This window comes from Corvus moneduloides, chromosome Z, assembly GCF_009650955.1.
Source record: "Corvus moneduloides isolate bCorMon1 chromosome Z, bCorMon1.pri, whole genome shotgun sequence".
NCBI lineage: Eukaryota > Metazoa > Chordata > Aves > Passeriformes > Corvidae > Corvus > Corvus moneduloides.
The window spans coordinates 54,710,682-54,727,586 of record NC_045511.1 but is presented as its reverse complement, the minus strand read 5'-3'; the positions used below and the strand labels follow the sequence as shown (position 1 = coordinate 54,727,586).

The following is a 16,905-nucleotide window of genomic DNA, read 5'->3' as shown; positions in this document are numbered from 1 at the left end:
AAATAGATCCCCAAAGAATAAATATCTGTCGTCTTAACATCTACATGCAATTAAAGCTTCTCTTCCCAGGTTAAGAACAGAGTGGTTGTGACACAGTTAAGTGATAACTGCCCACTTTTATAGGACATAGGCTGAACTGGCAAGATCCATGAATCAGATTATTCAATTACACAGTAGGTAGAAAAGATAGGAGATAAGAATGAAGAAACGTCCTGGAAGGAGATACCAGTCCAAAAGAACAAACACACTGCAGATGCATATGAAGTATCAGCTGTATAGCCTGAACTAAATATATTTTAAATTCTTTGCTGTACTGTATAGATGGATATACTGATTAAATCTTTACTTTTAGGAAAAAGAACACTTTCCAGTCTCATGTATGCTACATCTGTCATAGTCCACATTATGTCAGAGGTCATTTTACACAGTCTACAGGATGCCAAACATGCAAGAATGTGAGCAGCTTTTGTATGCTTTGGGGTAGGTAGATTTGTGTGCATACACTTGCACATGTACTTGCACGATACTTTTCTCACTCCATGTTTTTGCTAGAACTACCAGACAAGAAGATCTCAAACTGCTGCTTAAGAGCCCAGAAAATCTTCAGTCTCCTCAACACAAACAACTCTTCTAAATTCTAAAGACACATCAATCTCACTTTATTTAGTAGTTTCTCTCCAAGCAGTGCCATCTATAGGGAAAACAAACAAAAATTCAAGTCTTAAGTGAAAATATAGAAAATATACCTCACTGGGTATCAACAAATTCGATCTTGCCAAGCACTGATCAAAAAAGACAGAGAAAGAGAATAAGAATCAACTGTTAAACAATGGAAGTGTAGAACAATGTGTCTGAACAGCATGCAGCCCATTCAGGTGAGAAAACCTGCTACCAACACCACTGACCAAAAAAGACAAAAGCATTTTTTATCGGTTTAGAATCCACTTTTAGCCAGGGAGATAGAGATAAAACAAGGATTCAGTTGAGAGAGGAATGGGAAGATTCCTCAAAACTTAGATGAGTTAATGGCTGGAGGTAATTGTAAAACAGACTACTTTAGGAATGACTTCTGCCTGGACATTATGGAAATGAAGTTAACAGCTCTGAAGTTGGTAAAACCTAGCTCTTGGGGAGTGCTGACTGGATACGGAGTTCACTAAGGCATAGCAAAAACAAGTGGACAGTTCTCCTAAGAACTCACAGTAAGGCATATTTCTTTGCCTGCAGAGTGATGACAACAAGCTGATTAAAAGACCAGCCTTGTTCTTCAAGATGTAAATAATTCAAAATAACATCACACAGTATATAAATTCACAAAAAGTGAGGATTTTAGTTAGTAAAATCCTTAACCTGTAAGGACTTTAAAATTAAAATAGTTAATTGCTACAATACTTAATTTTTCAAATTTCAGCCACGTAAGAATTGCACGGTAGAACAGACATTTCTTCCTGGGCAGCTTACTCCACATTGTTCCATGCCTCTGTTTCCTCCACTATTTCTAGCCCCTTTGGCAGCCATCACTGCTGCAGGCAGTCAAGCAGCCTACACAGGAACCACCAGATTTATCTTAATCCCAAAATATAGGTTTTTTTTTCCCTTCACATTTTTTCCTGAATATACACTTTGTTTTCTGTAACAGATGAGGTGAAAACATCCTTGAACTTACTGTGCATCCTGTACCAGTTCCCTGTCTGCTGACATTCAGTTCCTAGACTCCACAAATGTTTTTTTGACCTCCATGCACTGCAGTACAGCCCTCATGTCCTCATGTCCTTCTATCCAAAACACATAAATATTTCTAGAGTGGTTTGGTGGGGTGGTATGTCTCCATAGAAAAGCATTATTTTGCTATAAGGATATAAGACAGCTACAAATATTTACCACAGATATTAATTTTTATCATCTCTCAGTATATCAAGGGTCTTATAGCTGACTCGTCCCCAAGAAAAAAACGTGAAGAACTTTAAAGTTTTGCAAAAAGGTATACTGCTAAATTCTTTCTGCCAATTTTCCCAAACACATTGAAATCTAGTATCAAAACATGCAACTGGTATGCAGTAGGTTAGAGAATGTTATCCGTGTTTTTGGGTATCAGCTAAAATCCTTTTGTTCTGTTAGATAAACGATAAAGGATACCTGCAGAGAGCAATCTGCACTGGACCAGAAGACCTACAAGGTCTTTGTAGTCCTTCACTGCAGTCAGTCTACAATCAAAACCAGGCAATATTGGAGTACAAGATGTTCGAATGATTTAACTCACTTTTGCCTTCAACAAGTATGTCTGCATTCTGCTGAGCCAGCTCTCTTCACCATTACCTCATGAACTGGCCAGGTTTATGAGCCTGAATCCCATCTGAAAGGAAGGAGGACTCCTTTGACGTGTGAGTGAGAGTCTTTTTTAGCACCATGGGAGCACCATACAGCTCGTAGTGGGAGGAGAGATGCAAGCTGCTTCTTTCTTGTGGAAACTTACATGGCTTGCCTCACATTTTAGGAACTGGATCTAACAATGGACACTTTATTGGCATCATGTAATGAATGTCTGAAAGACACCAAAGCTAGATGGCCCCAATTTATTCCTTTTCTTTGATTAAACCATACTTGTGAAACACAGAACAAAGAGAGGGTATAGCAGAGAGAAGAGCCAATGGTGTTCTTCAGGAGATACAGAATTTCCCTTCAGTGCTTACCTGCGTCTCTGACTTCTCAGTTGCTCAAGGAAAAGAAGACAAATAAAACTATTCAGGATTAGCAGATGCAAAACCTACCATAATAAATCTTTATAATCTCAAGATTTTAAAAATATCTAAGTTAGCTGCTCATGCTTAATAGCCTATGCATAAATTATTATAACTACTTTAGTTCAAACTCTCCATAGTTCAGCCATTTAATGTAAGATGCCTGTTCATCGTAGTATCTATAGAAATGAAACATGACATATACATATTTTTCCTGATTTACAGAAACTATAGGAACTTAAACCTTATCTGACCTTTTAGGAACGATGTGGAAGCCTAACTGCAGGTGCTAACTGTCATTGTAGATGTTTAATTTCCAGCTGCTGGCCCAGGATGGTGAAGATCTCTGGTGGCACACGTTCTGAAGACCAGATCTCTCCAGATGCTCCTGGTGCACTCAGAATGTCATTACGTATTTATGTTCCAGCACCTGAACTGCAGTGTCTTCTCAGCTCTGAATGCCCAGTGCCCAGCCCCAACATGGGGCAAGAACACCACCACCACAGCAGTTTCTAGGCAGTTCTCATGAGCTTTTTACTATCAGCATGATTTTGCTGTTGCTTACAAGCGAAGGAGATTTCTCAAGAACATACAAAACTAACAGGCTTTAAAAGTGGGCAGAGTAAAACCATGTGTTATTTCAGAGGTATATATAAAGTAACGCTGGCAGTTGTAAAAGGTGAAACAAAACAGGCATTGTTTGTTGAAGGGGCAACAAAACATCAGCATGAGACTCTAGACGTTGAAGTCCTGATGCCCACGTCTGCCACAGGCATTCTCTGTGCTGAACCTGTCCCTTACCTCTCAGGAGCTGTTTGTCTAAAGCTTGTCATTTTGTCTCCTCTGATGGAATAAAGGGCTTATTAGCTTTGTCTCAGCAGCAGGCTAATGTAGTCACACAGGCTTTGGACAAGAGCAGGCGTGCACCTTGCCAAATCAGAGGGTAGGTCATTGGCCCAGAGATGGCCACAGGGTGAAAACGGCAGCTGGTGGGACTGCAGCTATGTTGGGAAATGGCTCAATCTTCAATGTGAAAGAAATCCATGGCACTGAAAGGTCATCCCACATAAGCGGACACTCTGCCGTGACCTTCAGTCAGGCTATGCTTCGTGTCAGCCACACTGAACAATGAGCAGAAATGGCACAACTGTGCTTGCACACTTGCCAGGATTTCCCATATGCCAGCAGTCATTGCTTACTTAATTGTATATTAACACAACTGCCTTCTTCCTAAATACTGGCACAAATCATCCAGATGTATCCATTTTTAATAAAACAAATTAACTGGTTGCACATGATCTTTTCCTATTTAATCTCTCACAGAAGATAGGAGAAATTATTTATGAAAAATATGTTACATCCAAGATTAATTTCATTAATATGCTGTTAATAGAAATGGCACTGTTCTAGATTGTGCTATAGTAAAAATAATATTTGCAATAAGAATTATTCAAGCAGATAAGCTCAGTGGGGAAAAAAAGGACAAAATTCCTAGCATACAGGCTTTGGAGAGTCTTATCCCTTTTGTCCACAAAACCTGACCCCATTAGTTGGTCTGATAAAAGTGATCCTTCCTACTTCTTCCTTGGTTGCCTCTTTGATATCCTTCAACTGTTGGGGAAACAATATTATTGCAAATTACTATTGCTATAAAATTATGCAATTTATATTTTCTCTTTATTAACATTTCAGAATCAACTCAGTTTACTTATTTAAGTGGTGAATGCAGTTTAGAAGGGGGAAAATACTAATTTACATTTTTAAGTATCTTCTAACATAGAAAAGGTACTGTCAGTGTGAAAATCTTCAGAGAATGGGAGATGGCTGAGAATGGAAGTAATAATCATGTCACATTTAAGCCTGCATGATCTGTTTCCACAGAAAAAGGTTAGAGACCAACAAATTCTCAGTTTAGTTCAGTAACAAGTGAAGGCTGGCTAGCATAATAAGTTTCTGGGGAGAAAGCATTAGCCTGTATGTACAGAGCAGCCTCTGGTGGTCTAAGAAAAAACGGTAATATTTATAACGAAGGATAGAAATATGTTTTTAAAAAGGATGTATGTACATATTTAGCTATTTTACTCAATCCTCCATTCAACACATTAAAAACCAGATGCTTTTAAAATGATCTGTCAATATGCTTGTTAAAATCTGAATAGTAAGAGTATTAAAATTCATATGCATTCATTAGCGCGTTATATAAAAGTAAAATGCTTGTGTTTAATCATTCCATAAAAGTATTATAGTCAATGCTGATTATCAAAAAGTTTTTTTTCTTGGTTTGCATTGCTAAAATTGAAATCAAATTTACAAGAATGTTACAGAATTGATGACATTTTCTGTCTTCACTTGTGAATTCAGTTGGCAGATGTTTTCAAGAACAAAAAAATCTGTCTTATTACAAAACATATTAAGCAGGTTTTCCTGCCATAATGTTTGACATGATGTTTATTACCCAGACCAAATCAGTTCCTTTAACAAGCCATAATGTATGCCAGAAAGTACATTATTTCATAGTTAAGGAAACTTCCAGCATGAAACAGTTAGTACTTTGATCTTTCAAAAGCACTATGCTTAATGCACTACACACTGCCACAGTCATTTTTATTTATACTCATTTTGTGTAAAAATACAGTGCAGTTTGATATTTTATATTTTAAGACTCTGCTTTTACATATTCTTGAATACCCCAGCTATTTTTTTCACTATGAAAATGAAGAAAAAACTTAAAGATAATTACCAAGGAAGAGTTCTAATTGTCCAATTCTTGGCAAATGTAGCTGCACAAGTAGGAACATCAACCAGACAGCTTTAATTTGTTCAAATGGCATTTCCTCATCAGATCACAACAGATCTCAGTGACCCTATGAGAACATAACTGAGGATACTTATTCCTGCTGCTTAACTGTCTGAAATAATTTCTCCAGCATATTTAATACAACCATATTTTCCTTCAATGTTAGATAAAGTTAAAGCCTTCCTGTGAGGAAATTTTTCATCTAGTCTGTCTGTACCACTTTTTCCTACTTAGCAAAGTTGACATGAGGCCTGCTCAGGTTTTTCAAAACTCTTTGATGAGATCATTACAAATCATATACCATCCTTAAATATCTGTGTTGAGTGACAGCATGTTTTAATTTAAGAGCCTAGTGAGTCAAATGTACGCTATACTATACAGCGAGTAAAAATTGTATCTGAATTGCCCCTTGAGATCACTGCAAACCAGCACCAACACTGTTCCCACAGCAGCCTGTGGAGGCAAGTCCCTGGGTGCAGGCAGAGAGCAATCCTATGGACTCAAGCATGGGAGGCACGAAAATTGCAAATATGGCATTGCACCTCTTGCAATTCCTACAGACTTAACAGTTCTGACCAACAGAGTAAATGGAACCCTACTGATGGTCCAGTTTTGTTTCAGAAACTGGTAAGCAGGGAAATTGCACTGTTTTGTCCCACAATATACTAAAGCAGGTACGTTTTTCTTTCTGTTTCAAAAAACTATCTGTACTAGAGTCTATTAAGAAAAAAACCCCAAAATAATTATTTCAGAATACAACACCAACTTCATCAGAAAACCCAATTTCAATCAATTGGCCTGAGGAAGGAGACCACCAATCACACTTTCACTAAAACATATATTACTTCTTTCCTTGATTTGAGGAAAATCAAATAAAGCAAATATCAACAGTCATATTTAGGGCACAGAGCTGTGAAGAAAGGAACACGAGATGGAGTTACATATTTTTTATTTTGGGGGGGTCAAACCTCCCGAAGCCAAATTTCATGCCTCATCAGGCAAGAGTCATGAGAAGGTAGAATTGCTCAAAAGGTTGATAAAAAGGTTCACTTTCAACAAGGGAACACTGAATCTCCACGCTGACTGGACTTCTGTTCAAACAATACAGCAACATTGTCCACTGGATTCTCGTGGACCTTAAGACTGGTTGCCCCTCTTAAGAAGGAGAGTTTGGCTAGTGGGCAGAACACCATCTCATAAAAAAGCAGCAAAGAGAAAACACAGTGCCTTGTTGGTGACTTTGAACATATATACCCGCGTTCTTTTGTTTCCCACACTCAGATATTTCTCAAAAGACACAGTAAATATTTATGGTATTCATGACAATCTTGTATCCAAGTTACTAACCCTTTTAACTACCCAGCAAAGTTAGATTTCTTCTACAAAAATTGTTATGCTAAAAAGAATTAATAGGGGCATATTAAAATTTAAGATGATTCTAACATGTATTGTGCTGGATTTTTCTCTGTTTCTCACCAGAAAGGCATACATTTTTACTGTTTTACCTTCACTGTGGAGTTTCTGACGTGTTTTACAGTTGAATGAAAATGTTAACTTTCATAGTAAGGGTTTTGGAAATTGTATGACTCAGTCTGGAATGTATTATACATAGCATGTATACGAAGCAGAATGTGCCAATGTGCAAATAATATTGTTTGTGCCCCCTGCAGAATTAGAAATCCTCGGATAGCACTGTTATAATGATCCCATGCTGGTAGCATTACAAAGTGCAAAGGTTCACTGAGTCAGAAAAGGGCAAGGGACAGAGTTTCTTCATCATACCATTCTCAAATTATTCTAGCCTAAATATTTATTAATATATTAGCAAGATTCCTCCTTTATCTGCCTTTAGAAGTTCAGCTCAAACACAATGGATGGCTGCTCATATAAAAACAACACATTACAGGATAAATTTGCTACCACACAAGATGAACACTGGTATTTTCCACAATACATTATTAATTTGGCAGGTGATAAAAAACTATCAGGCTATAAATACTGCCTCCCCGATATAATACAATATAATACAATAAATGCATACATGACATGTGAAGCTAATATGTTGCCTAAGCTTCACTACAAAGTTTTTCTTATGAACACCTCTCTTTATAAAATTGTTTTTACTAAGTCTTTCTTAAATCATTTCTTTCTTGATAACCCTAGTGAGTTCCTTTGGGGTTTATTTGAAGTTTCCCTTTGAAATTAAAAGAAATGTTTTGTACCACTTCCAAAACATCACAATCAATAAATGACCAAAAATATCAATAGAATAAAGAGACAGGAATTCTGTATAAACTCTTGAACGCCATCTCAGTAATGTATTTGTTTTTAAAAAAGAATGCTATTTATTAGCCAATAGAGGCAATAAACATATGTATACATCAATAAAGAAGGGCAAACAAAACCAAAAGAAACTTACTCTAATATAGATCTGCATAGTTTCCTTTTCTTTTTGTGGATTTCGATACTTTTCGTAGAAGTCACGTCGCTTCTTTGTTTCCTTCGGGATTTTATCTTTTCTTTCCCTCTTTTCTGCAGGTTCTTCTGAGATATCAGAAGACAGCTGTATTTGGGCTTTTGTCTTCTCAACTTCAATATAGTTCTCATTGGGATTCAGAACTATTACTCCATAGCCTTCCTGTTTTAGAAGAGAGTCACACGCACACACACAAACAAGAAGAAATGTGAAAAGGGAGATTTAATGCTTGAAAATGCTTTGCATATACTTTAATGCTCTTTAGAACTTTTTTATTTATTTCAGAAACCTCACACAACATCATTTATAGAAGGGTTTTAAAGAATATTCTGTCATTAAAGGGATATTGATGTGTGAATATGTATCTGTGCATGTACTTACGCTCATACACATCCCTCAGCATCAGAAAAGTTGCCTGTTTTACCTTTAAAATAATTTAGTATGTTGTTTTATTCATAAGCACTTTATATGACTTTTTCAGAAAATAATACAGGAACTAAAAGCAAAATGTTCCTTTAAGAACTCCACATAATAATGAATAAAAAGCTTTATGCCCAGCCAGTAAAAACCTTTAAAAGAAAAAGAATTGAGAGATTTTATATACAAAGGTAGATACATTAAAGAAAGCATGTGAAAATTATTCACCACATTTTAAAATAGCAAAACCTTTTGTCTAGCTGACAATAAGCACACCATGCAGAGGCAAATAGCAGCAGTAACAATGAATCAATACCAAAACTGATTCAGTGGTGTTGCTTACAAGTCAACTCTCTATAGTGGGTCTGACTTTTTAGTGCATCTTTAAATCTGCTGTAAAAGTTCACTGGGATTATGCTGTATATTCAACAAATCCAGAGCAAATGTGAGACCTGCAGGATGCTTTTGAGCATATAAGGTATATTTTTGTGCTGCAGGAAATGAGCTGGTTGAAAAAATATGAATTTATGAATGAGAAATAAATCTTGAATTAATCAGCCAATCAAATTTAAAGATTTTTAAATGATGGCAAATCACACAAAAATCATAGTATTTGTGGAAGATATAATTGCAAATGAAGGGAAAAAAGAGAAGCACAAGCATTTAACAGATGTGTCCTTAAAGTTAACATGGGTTCCCAGTCAAAATCAAGCTATCCTTTAGAAGTAAATTTTAGTAAAGACTTACTTTTTGGAAACATCTATATTAATTATCTAATGGAACAGCTTTATTCCAGCTTTTCACTTGGTGCTTCATTTTGCACTCGGTCCAGGCATGAGGATCAAAAGAGGTCCCCAATACCTAGCTGCCCAGAGCAAACCAACTCCACCCCAACGAAAGATACTTTATTTGGGCTTGCTTTATTCTAATCTGTAGAGCCATTCACAAACCTTGTAGTTCATTGTGGCCACTGTCAGGTAGACAGATTGTCACTCAGTGATTTTCTACAGTTGGACACACTCGACTAGTTATCAAAATCTCATCTGAAGGGAGTTCCTACCCCTCGTCCTTGTGCCCTTCTCAAACGTCTGCTGTAGCTTCTCCTCCCACCAAAAACCATGTTAAAGGGCACAGTTGCACTCTGCTAAACAGGGTGAAAGAGAGGCATGCAGGATACTACCTCTGGCATAAGTGACGTAGTCAAAAAAGATCACAATAGGCCAAAGAGAAAATTGTCTCTTTGTTAGATACAGCACCATAACAGATCTCCTGTCACATGATTCCCCTGCCCTGCCTGCCATGAATTCAACTGGGATAAATATAAACAAACAGGCAGATATATAAATAAACAATAGGGAAAGAGAGAAAGAAAATAGAAAATGAAAGACAAATTTTAAAATATATCCATGCCATGCCTGGCCATATTAATGCCCAATGCTGAACTATGAACACATGAACTTTCCAGCTTGGAAAATTCTGATGCCCAAAATTCATCACGGAGAAGAATATGGCTTACAAACATTCATAAATTCATATGAAAGAATAGTTTTTGAGCTTGCTACTGCCAGTTTTTGCAGTACTTGGCAGGCTGGTAGTTTTGGAGCTCTTAATCTTCTTGACCTGCTTGTTTTGAGCAGAGACGTTCTGTGTATTGATTTGTTTTGCTTTCTATACAATGTGAAATGCAAAATTCATATGTCTATTACAAATCCACAAGTGTTACAGGGATTTGAAACTCTGTCCACTTTAACCTGATCACCAAACAGACACACAAATCATCAAAGAAGTGGAATTTGTCTAAGTTATTGATCATGTAACTTAAAATTACATGACTAATTTGTCCCATTTTCTGAGGACACAATGTCAATTTTTCACATAGATATCAACAGGTGAAATATGATTCTAATTTTAAATTCACTATTTTATAAATCAATTAAAGGATTTTTATCAAATCTATTTTAAGCACTGTAACATGACTCCCTTTACCTTTTTTTTTTACAATTTCTCCCAGATAGCAGGCCTTTCCTGTCAGCAGAATTAAAATAATTAAGTAATAAATGAGCTAAGATTTTTTTTCCCCTCAATTATGGGAAAGCCTAAGTCTTTCTCTTTGGAAAGTAATCTCTTTTTGGACTGTTTTGCTTACATGATAGGGTGTATCTCCCTTTCCCTTGAACTTCTGCATCCTAAATTTCAAGATGAAAACAATGGCACCAGAAAGAAGATTTGAGAGTAACATATAAAAATCGACATGGAAAAATAAAACGACTGGTAAAATATACCCAATTACAACCGCTCTCATTCAGCCTTTATTTGAGTATATGCTACTGAACAGGAATACTCTGAACTAAAGAACATCACTGTAAACAATGCGGCTTTTAACTTTGATTAATTTTTTAAAAATGTAATTTATGTGGGCATAGCTGCATTGTTGAAGTTTAATGCAATCAGAAAATGAAAAAAAAGGAGGAGCTCTAATGCAGTGAATTTGAGAAGAGTGCAAGTCAATGCAAAACTCAGAACATGAGACCACTAATATCTCAAAAAAAGGCCTTTAGCAAACTTTAATAACAGATGAGATACCGTCTTTGGCATAACTGTTAACACAGACAAAAATCACATTCATTAAAAAGCATCCTTTAAAATGAAAGCCATGTTCAGAAATACTTTTTTGCATGCAGGACTGTAGCAATCTTTTTTCACCATATACAGTATCTTTATGCTGGGAAGTATTAAATGTGCCATTACTATGTATTAATTTACTATTTGTTAATTTGGTGCTAATGCAGCTATACTAAACAAATCAATGTCATTAAAAATACCAATTTCAGCCATGATGATCTTACATCATTATTGAAACATAGTGACCTATGACTTCAGTAAGTACCAATCAAGTAGGAGGGTTTCTAAATCTCGCCACCCTCAGTGGTATTAGGTGGTATGCAAACATTAGGTATGTTTTCAATGTAATAGTTTTCTCCTGTGTGTCCAGTGTACACAGAAAGGGAAACCACTCTCTAAAAAGTTTTTTCATGGTAAAATGCTGAGCTTTAAGGACAACTACCCCCCCCAATCTTCAGCCATCAGTGTACCTGTGATAAGACCTTATAACTAGGACAGACACTGACAAATAGAACTCCCAGCCCCTAATCTACAAAATTGCAATTTCTCTCTCAGACTAAAGCACCCAATTAACATCTCTTCCCCCCACGTGGTAATGCTTCAAGGTAAGTGAAATTCAATCTACACTAACTCCTACCATTCTCCAGGTTGCTGCTTCTGGAGGTAGAGGATTGTGATGACAAAATGAAAAGCAGGCTTACAAAGTCAAGAGTTGGAAAGAATCATGTATCTCTGTTACAACACCTTTACTACTAAGTCAGAACAATGTAGAAGGGCCTTTTCCATTATAATACATGAGTCAGAAATGGGAGATTGCTTTCTGCCTCTTACTGGAAGTTCGAGGGCAAGGTTAAAAAAAGAACTTCAAAGTATTTAAAGTAAATTCCAAATCTTTTGAAATTTCCCCTGCCTGACACATGAATACTGAGCCGAGACCACTCAGATCTGCATATTAATCCACCAGGGTGGGACACCATATGTGACAAGAGAGGTCAGAGCTGGAGAGGTATCTTTTGAGCTATGTAACTATCTTTTTGGACTGTGAGTGAGGATCTGAAAGAGATTACTCTCCTATGCTTGATCAACCTGAATTTTCAAGTTCAGGTTTCTATTTGGATGGTCAGCAGCAAGACCAGAATTAATTCCTTGGGGAAATACAACTCAAAACTCACTGCTCTTAAACCTGCCTGTGGTTAAAACAGACACAGCAATGTCCATTCATCTTTCTGAAAGAATTATGCTCTGTTCATTTCCCATCTTTACTGCAAGAAGGGTACATCTATGTCACTATTGCAACACTGTAGGTGCAACAGCAGGATGAGGTCATGACAACCAATCAGAAGTCACTAGTGAAGCGTTAAAGTAAACATAGCTGTTGGAGATGCAGCTCAGCTTGAAAAATGCCCCCTCCATTATTTGAGCAATTTTCTCAAGACGTGACCTGTGACTGAAACGCCTGAAATGTCAGTTGATTCCGCTTTCTGTTTCCACCCAACATACATTTTGGCAACTGCACCCTGCTAACATTGTGATATTTCCATTCCAGATACACCTCAGCCGCCTGAATTCCAGCACTGTGTCCGAGTATGTAAAATTGCCATGCTTCTGCCAAACACACTTTGTCCCACTAAGTTCCAAACTTCAAACAGCTCATCAGGTTAGGCAGGAAAAGAAAACGTGCCACAAAAAGATTTTAGAGGACCACCTGTTGTCTATTATTTTTACATAGCACTTACTCATAAATCATAACACAGGGTAATTAATCAAGCTGTCAAAGAGAAGGTCAAAGGTTATGTGGGCGAGTCAGAAGGTCATGCATGGGCTGATAGAGGTCAGGGTCACACTGCATTCCTCATTATCAAGTTGGGATGAGAGACGGCCCAAGCAAACAAAAGTGAAAGCAGATGGAGAACTAAATGGATAAAAAAGAGGAGAAAATTTCGCAAACAAAAAGAAAAGTGGAAGAATGTGAGTTACCTTCAAACGAGGAGGAGAACAGAGCAGAAATACACAGAGATGTTCTCAAAGGACTGAACATAATACAAAGAAACTGCAGTTTGATTATTTAAATACACTTACTATAACTTTCCATCCAATTTTTTTGCAAATATTAAGTGATGCCACAAAATGTGTGCGGTAGTTTTGCTTCCATTTCACATCTGAAGTCAATATTTTGAAGGTGAATTAAAAAAAGGAACATTTTACTGTGATTAATGCAGATGGAGATGTGAAATTGCTTCTAAATGCTTAAGTTTATTCTTGTTTATAGTGACAACCAATAGATGTTCAATAAAGAAGTTATAACCTGTTTGAACAATGTATAAAGAACTGTACCTTCATATACACGAATCTTTAAATACACAAAGCATCATAAAAGTCTTTCTAGATGACACAGCAGTTATAAAATATTCTACCATTACACTGACCTGAATTAGATGCAGAATACTGTACAAAATTAGCTGTCACCCTTCCCTCAAAATCTTTGTTAATCTCATTTTGAATGTTTTCAGCTTTATCAACACATGCATCAATGTCAGCTCCTTGGTTACTGAACCGTTGTACTTGGAAGAAGATATAATTAAAATGTTTTGGCACAGAAAAGGTGAAATTGTATCTTCTCCTGGTCCCTGAGGAGTCTGTAAAACATGTAGGATATATTGACAAACACACACCCTTGTCTAGAGCCCTGACATCCCAGGTCACCCAGCAGCTATTTATTTCAAAACATTCACTTTACACTTAGCCAAACTGCCACCTGCTGTGTAACTAACTTTTAATGGATATTAGAGCTATAGAAACAATAAACTCTTCATTTCCTTTCTGTTACTGCCTTCTAAGTCATCACTGCATTATGTCCAAATCTATTTGCATGCAGAACTGTGTTCATCTTATTTCACAACCTTTATGCTGGAAATTATTAAACATGCCATGACTATGTCCTACTTTACTATTTGTTCATTTGGTGCTAGTGCATACTAAACAAATCAATGTTCGAGGCTACAAAAACCTACCAGAAAAGCTGTTCCCACATTTTGGGTTTACTGTTGAAAAGTTTTGAAAAGAATTAATGTTTTACATCTCTCTATAATTAGCAACCCAAATATGTCTGAGTGTTAGATCTGCAACCCTGTTTTATTCTGTTTGTTCGCAAGGTCAAAACTGAATAAAAACATCCATGAATTAAAAGGATTTTTACATCCTAAGTTGCTTACTGTATTCTTTGTAGGGAACTTGCATGCCTTTACCAGCACTAGTTGCTCTAGGATTTGCAGCAGAAAATTATTTCTCATGGCAAGTGAGACACAAGAACCTATGCTATAGCATTAATTTAATTCTGTGAATTAACAGAAAGAACTCTGTTCATGTTCAACTACTGCTTCAAGCATTGTTTAATAAACATCAGACCAACCACCTCTCCCTGATGTGGGATTTGGGCTATTTGGAGAAATTGCTGGCAACTGAATGGAAGTGAATCCACCCCAGCCATGCAGGCAGGATACTGGGCTGCAAATAATCTGTCCATAACAACTGCTCCGGCTGTAAAAACCAGCTTCTGCTTTTCTTCACTAAGTGCAAAGAAGCTTTGGAGTCTATACAGCCTGTGAAAGAATGAACCCACCAGTTTGTCCTCAAGATATCCTACAGGAACCCCTTCTGTAATTGAAGTCCGTACTCCAAAAGTTCATCCTCTCTCCTATTGCCTTAAAGACCTATTTTAATCTCTTTTCCAACAAAAGTTTCAAATGTTTCAGAGGGGTACAAGAAACAAGAACTAAGATTTTAATGAAAACGTTATTTACATTTACGTAGAACTTTTTGAAAGCAACAAACCAGAAATAAAATAATTAAAATAATTTTAATAAAGCCCACATGAATAACAAGGAATTATTTTTTCTAAACAATCTATCAATAAGGAAACCAAGGAGAATATCAGTTACCTACTGAAAGTTACGTTTAAATAAGGTGCAGATGCAAAGCTGGATTGCAGGGTTTTTTTAATGTTTCTATGGTATTTCCAAGCATCCCATTAGCTGACAGTAAAAGTTCTCAACTGCAAATTCGTTTTTCAATACACTTTACCTCCTCCCTGAAAATGTCACAGTATGTCTTGATTATTCTCATTAGCACTTCATGATGAATATACCCCCAAATAGTCATTGTGTATTTTCTATGTAACACCACACAAAAAAGTAACTAAATTTATTCTACAATAAACTTTACTTCCTTTGCTGTTGTAATAGTGTAAAATTATTGTAAACACCCTCTCTTTCTCAAATCCAGATATTTCAATGGGCTCAGGGTTTTTTCTGATTTGTAATATATTTAGCTTGAAGAAAGGCAACCCAAGATGCCAAGATCTTATACTTTACCTTTCATTTCCAGAAATTTATATGTATTAAACTACCATGGGAAAAGATTAAATGCCAATCTCTTGGTAGGTCTGTATTTCAGTATTCTAAATGAAAAACACATCATGCACGTAAGTGTTTTCTGTAAAATACTGAAGTTATCCAAAGTCTTGAAAGACAACTCCCATTTAGTGTTTTGTGACCAGAAATCCACTATCTCAATGACAGAGAATTCAGCTGCTTTTAGTATGTGCATGTATTTAGTCATTCCCTGAGAAAACAGACAATTGTAATCTAACAGTAAAGCTTCTGGTCTGTACCTATCTTCAACAAACAGGTGCAATTCAGTACATTGATGCTCCTTCCTTCCCACAGTGACCTTCCCATGTCAGAAGACCTTCTTATACTTCTGCTAAATAATTTAATTACTTATGAGTTATGGTTTCTTTGTAACCTTTTAAATGAGTAACTCATTAAAATGCAGAAATATGCAAAACATGATGTCACTGGGTCAAACAGCTGTGTTGGTAAAATTATGGCTGTGGAAGACCCTAAGAACATAAAAATAAATACTGTACTTTATATTGCTCATTATATGGCAAAAACTTTTAAAACAGATTAACTTTATAATCACAGAATGTTACACTACCTCATGGTAACAAATATTTTTACCTCCTGTGACCCTTCTGTATACATAAAACACAGCCTAAAAACCTTTTTGTTAATATTTTTAAAATAAAAAATACTGATGAAAAACACCATGTGAAATGCTGATACACTTGGGGCTCTAGAAAAAGATAACTCTCAAATTCTCTTTGTTTTATGAATACTTAAGCTTTCCTGAATAGACAGCACATAGCAAGAACACATAGGTATTTTTTAAACATCAGCAACTCTTTACTGGTAATACTTTGCTAATTAGTATCACATGCAGTCTGGTTTTGTGTTGCTTAAAAAGGCTATCACTTTTTGAATCCTGAAGTTTTTTTGAATTTGTGAAGCAACAGGCAAATATTGCTGCAAATACGTAAACAAGGTAGTATCACATCCAAAGTTTAAAACAGCTTATGTTTGTGCTACACAGCTGATTTACAATACTAAAACTAAAGGACAGTAAAACCTTCATTCCTGGGACTCTCTGTTGACTGTGTCCTCAGAAACACAGAAGTTTCAACTTGCAATAAAAATTACTGACTTTTGAAGCTGTTAGTTAACGGGTCTCTGCCAGTCCTAATTTTTCTTTCTTTATATGCGCCAGACACTGTCCTAAGGGCTACCAGAACTTTTCTGTGGAACTAGTATTAGGAAGTGGCACAATTTGCTAATAACTGAATCCCTGGAAAAAAATACAGCATCCTACAGAAGGGAAAGAAAAACCAACACTCACCCACCCACCCCAAAAAAACCAAAAACCAAACCACAACAAAAACCCCTGCCATGGTATTTATTTACTTGTACACACACACACAATAATTTTTTTTTCAATCCTCTTTTTCTCTGTAAATT

General features: G+C 36.3%; 1 protein-coding gene across 7 annotated transcripts in view; it reads right to left on the bottom strand.

Annotated features, from left to right (window-relative positions):
• FAM172A (family with sequence similarity 172 member A) overlaps positions 1-16,905 on the bottom strand; it is a 265,939-nt gene that overhangs the window by 122,496 nt on the left and 126,538 nt on the right. For all 7 annotated transcript variants that reach the window (XM_032095251.1, XM_032095252.1, XM_032095249.1 and 4 more), the window contains one exon: positions 7,955-8,173. In XM_032095251.1, the coding sequence (XP_031951142.1) occupies positions 7,955-8,173 (219 nt within the window). The remainder of the gene's footprint in view (positions 1-7,954; positions 8,174-16,905) is intronic.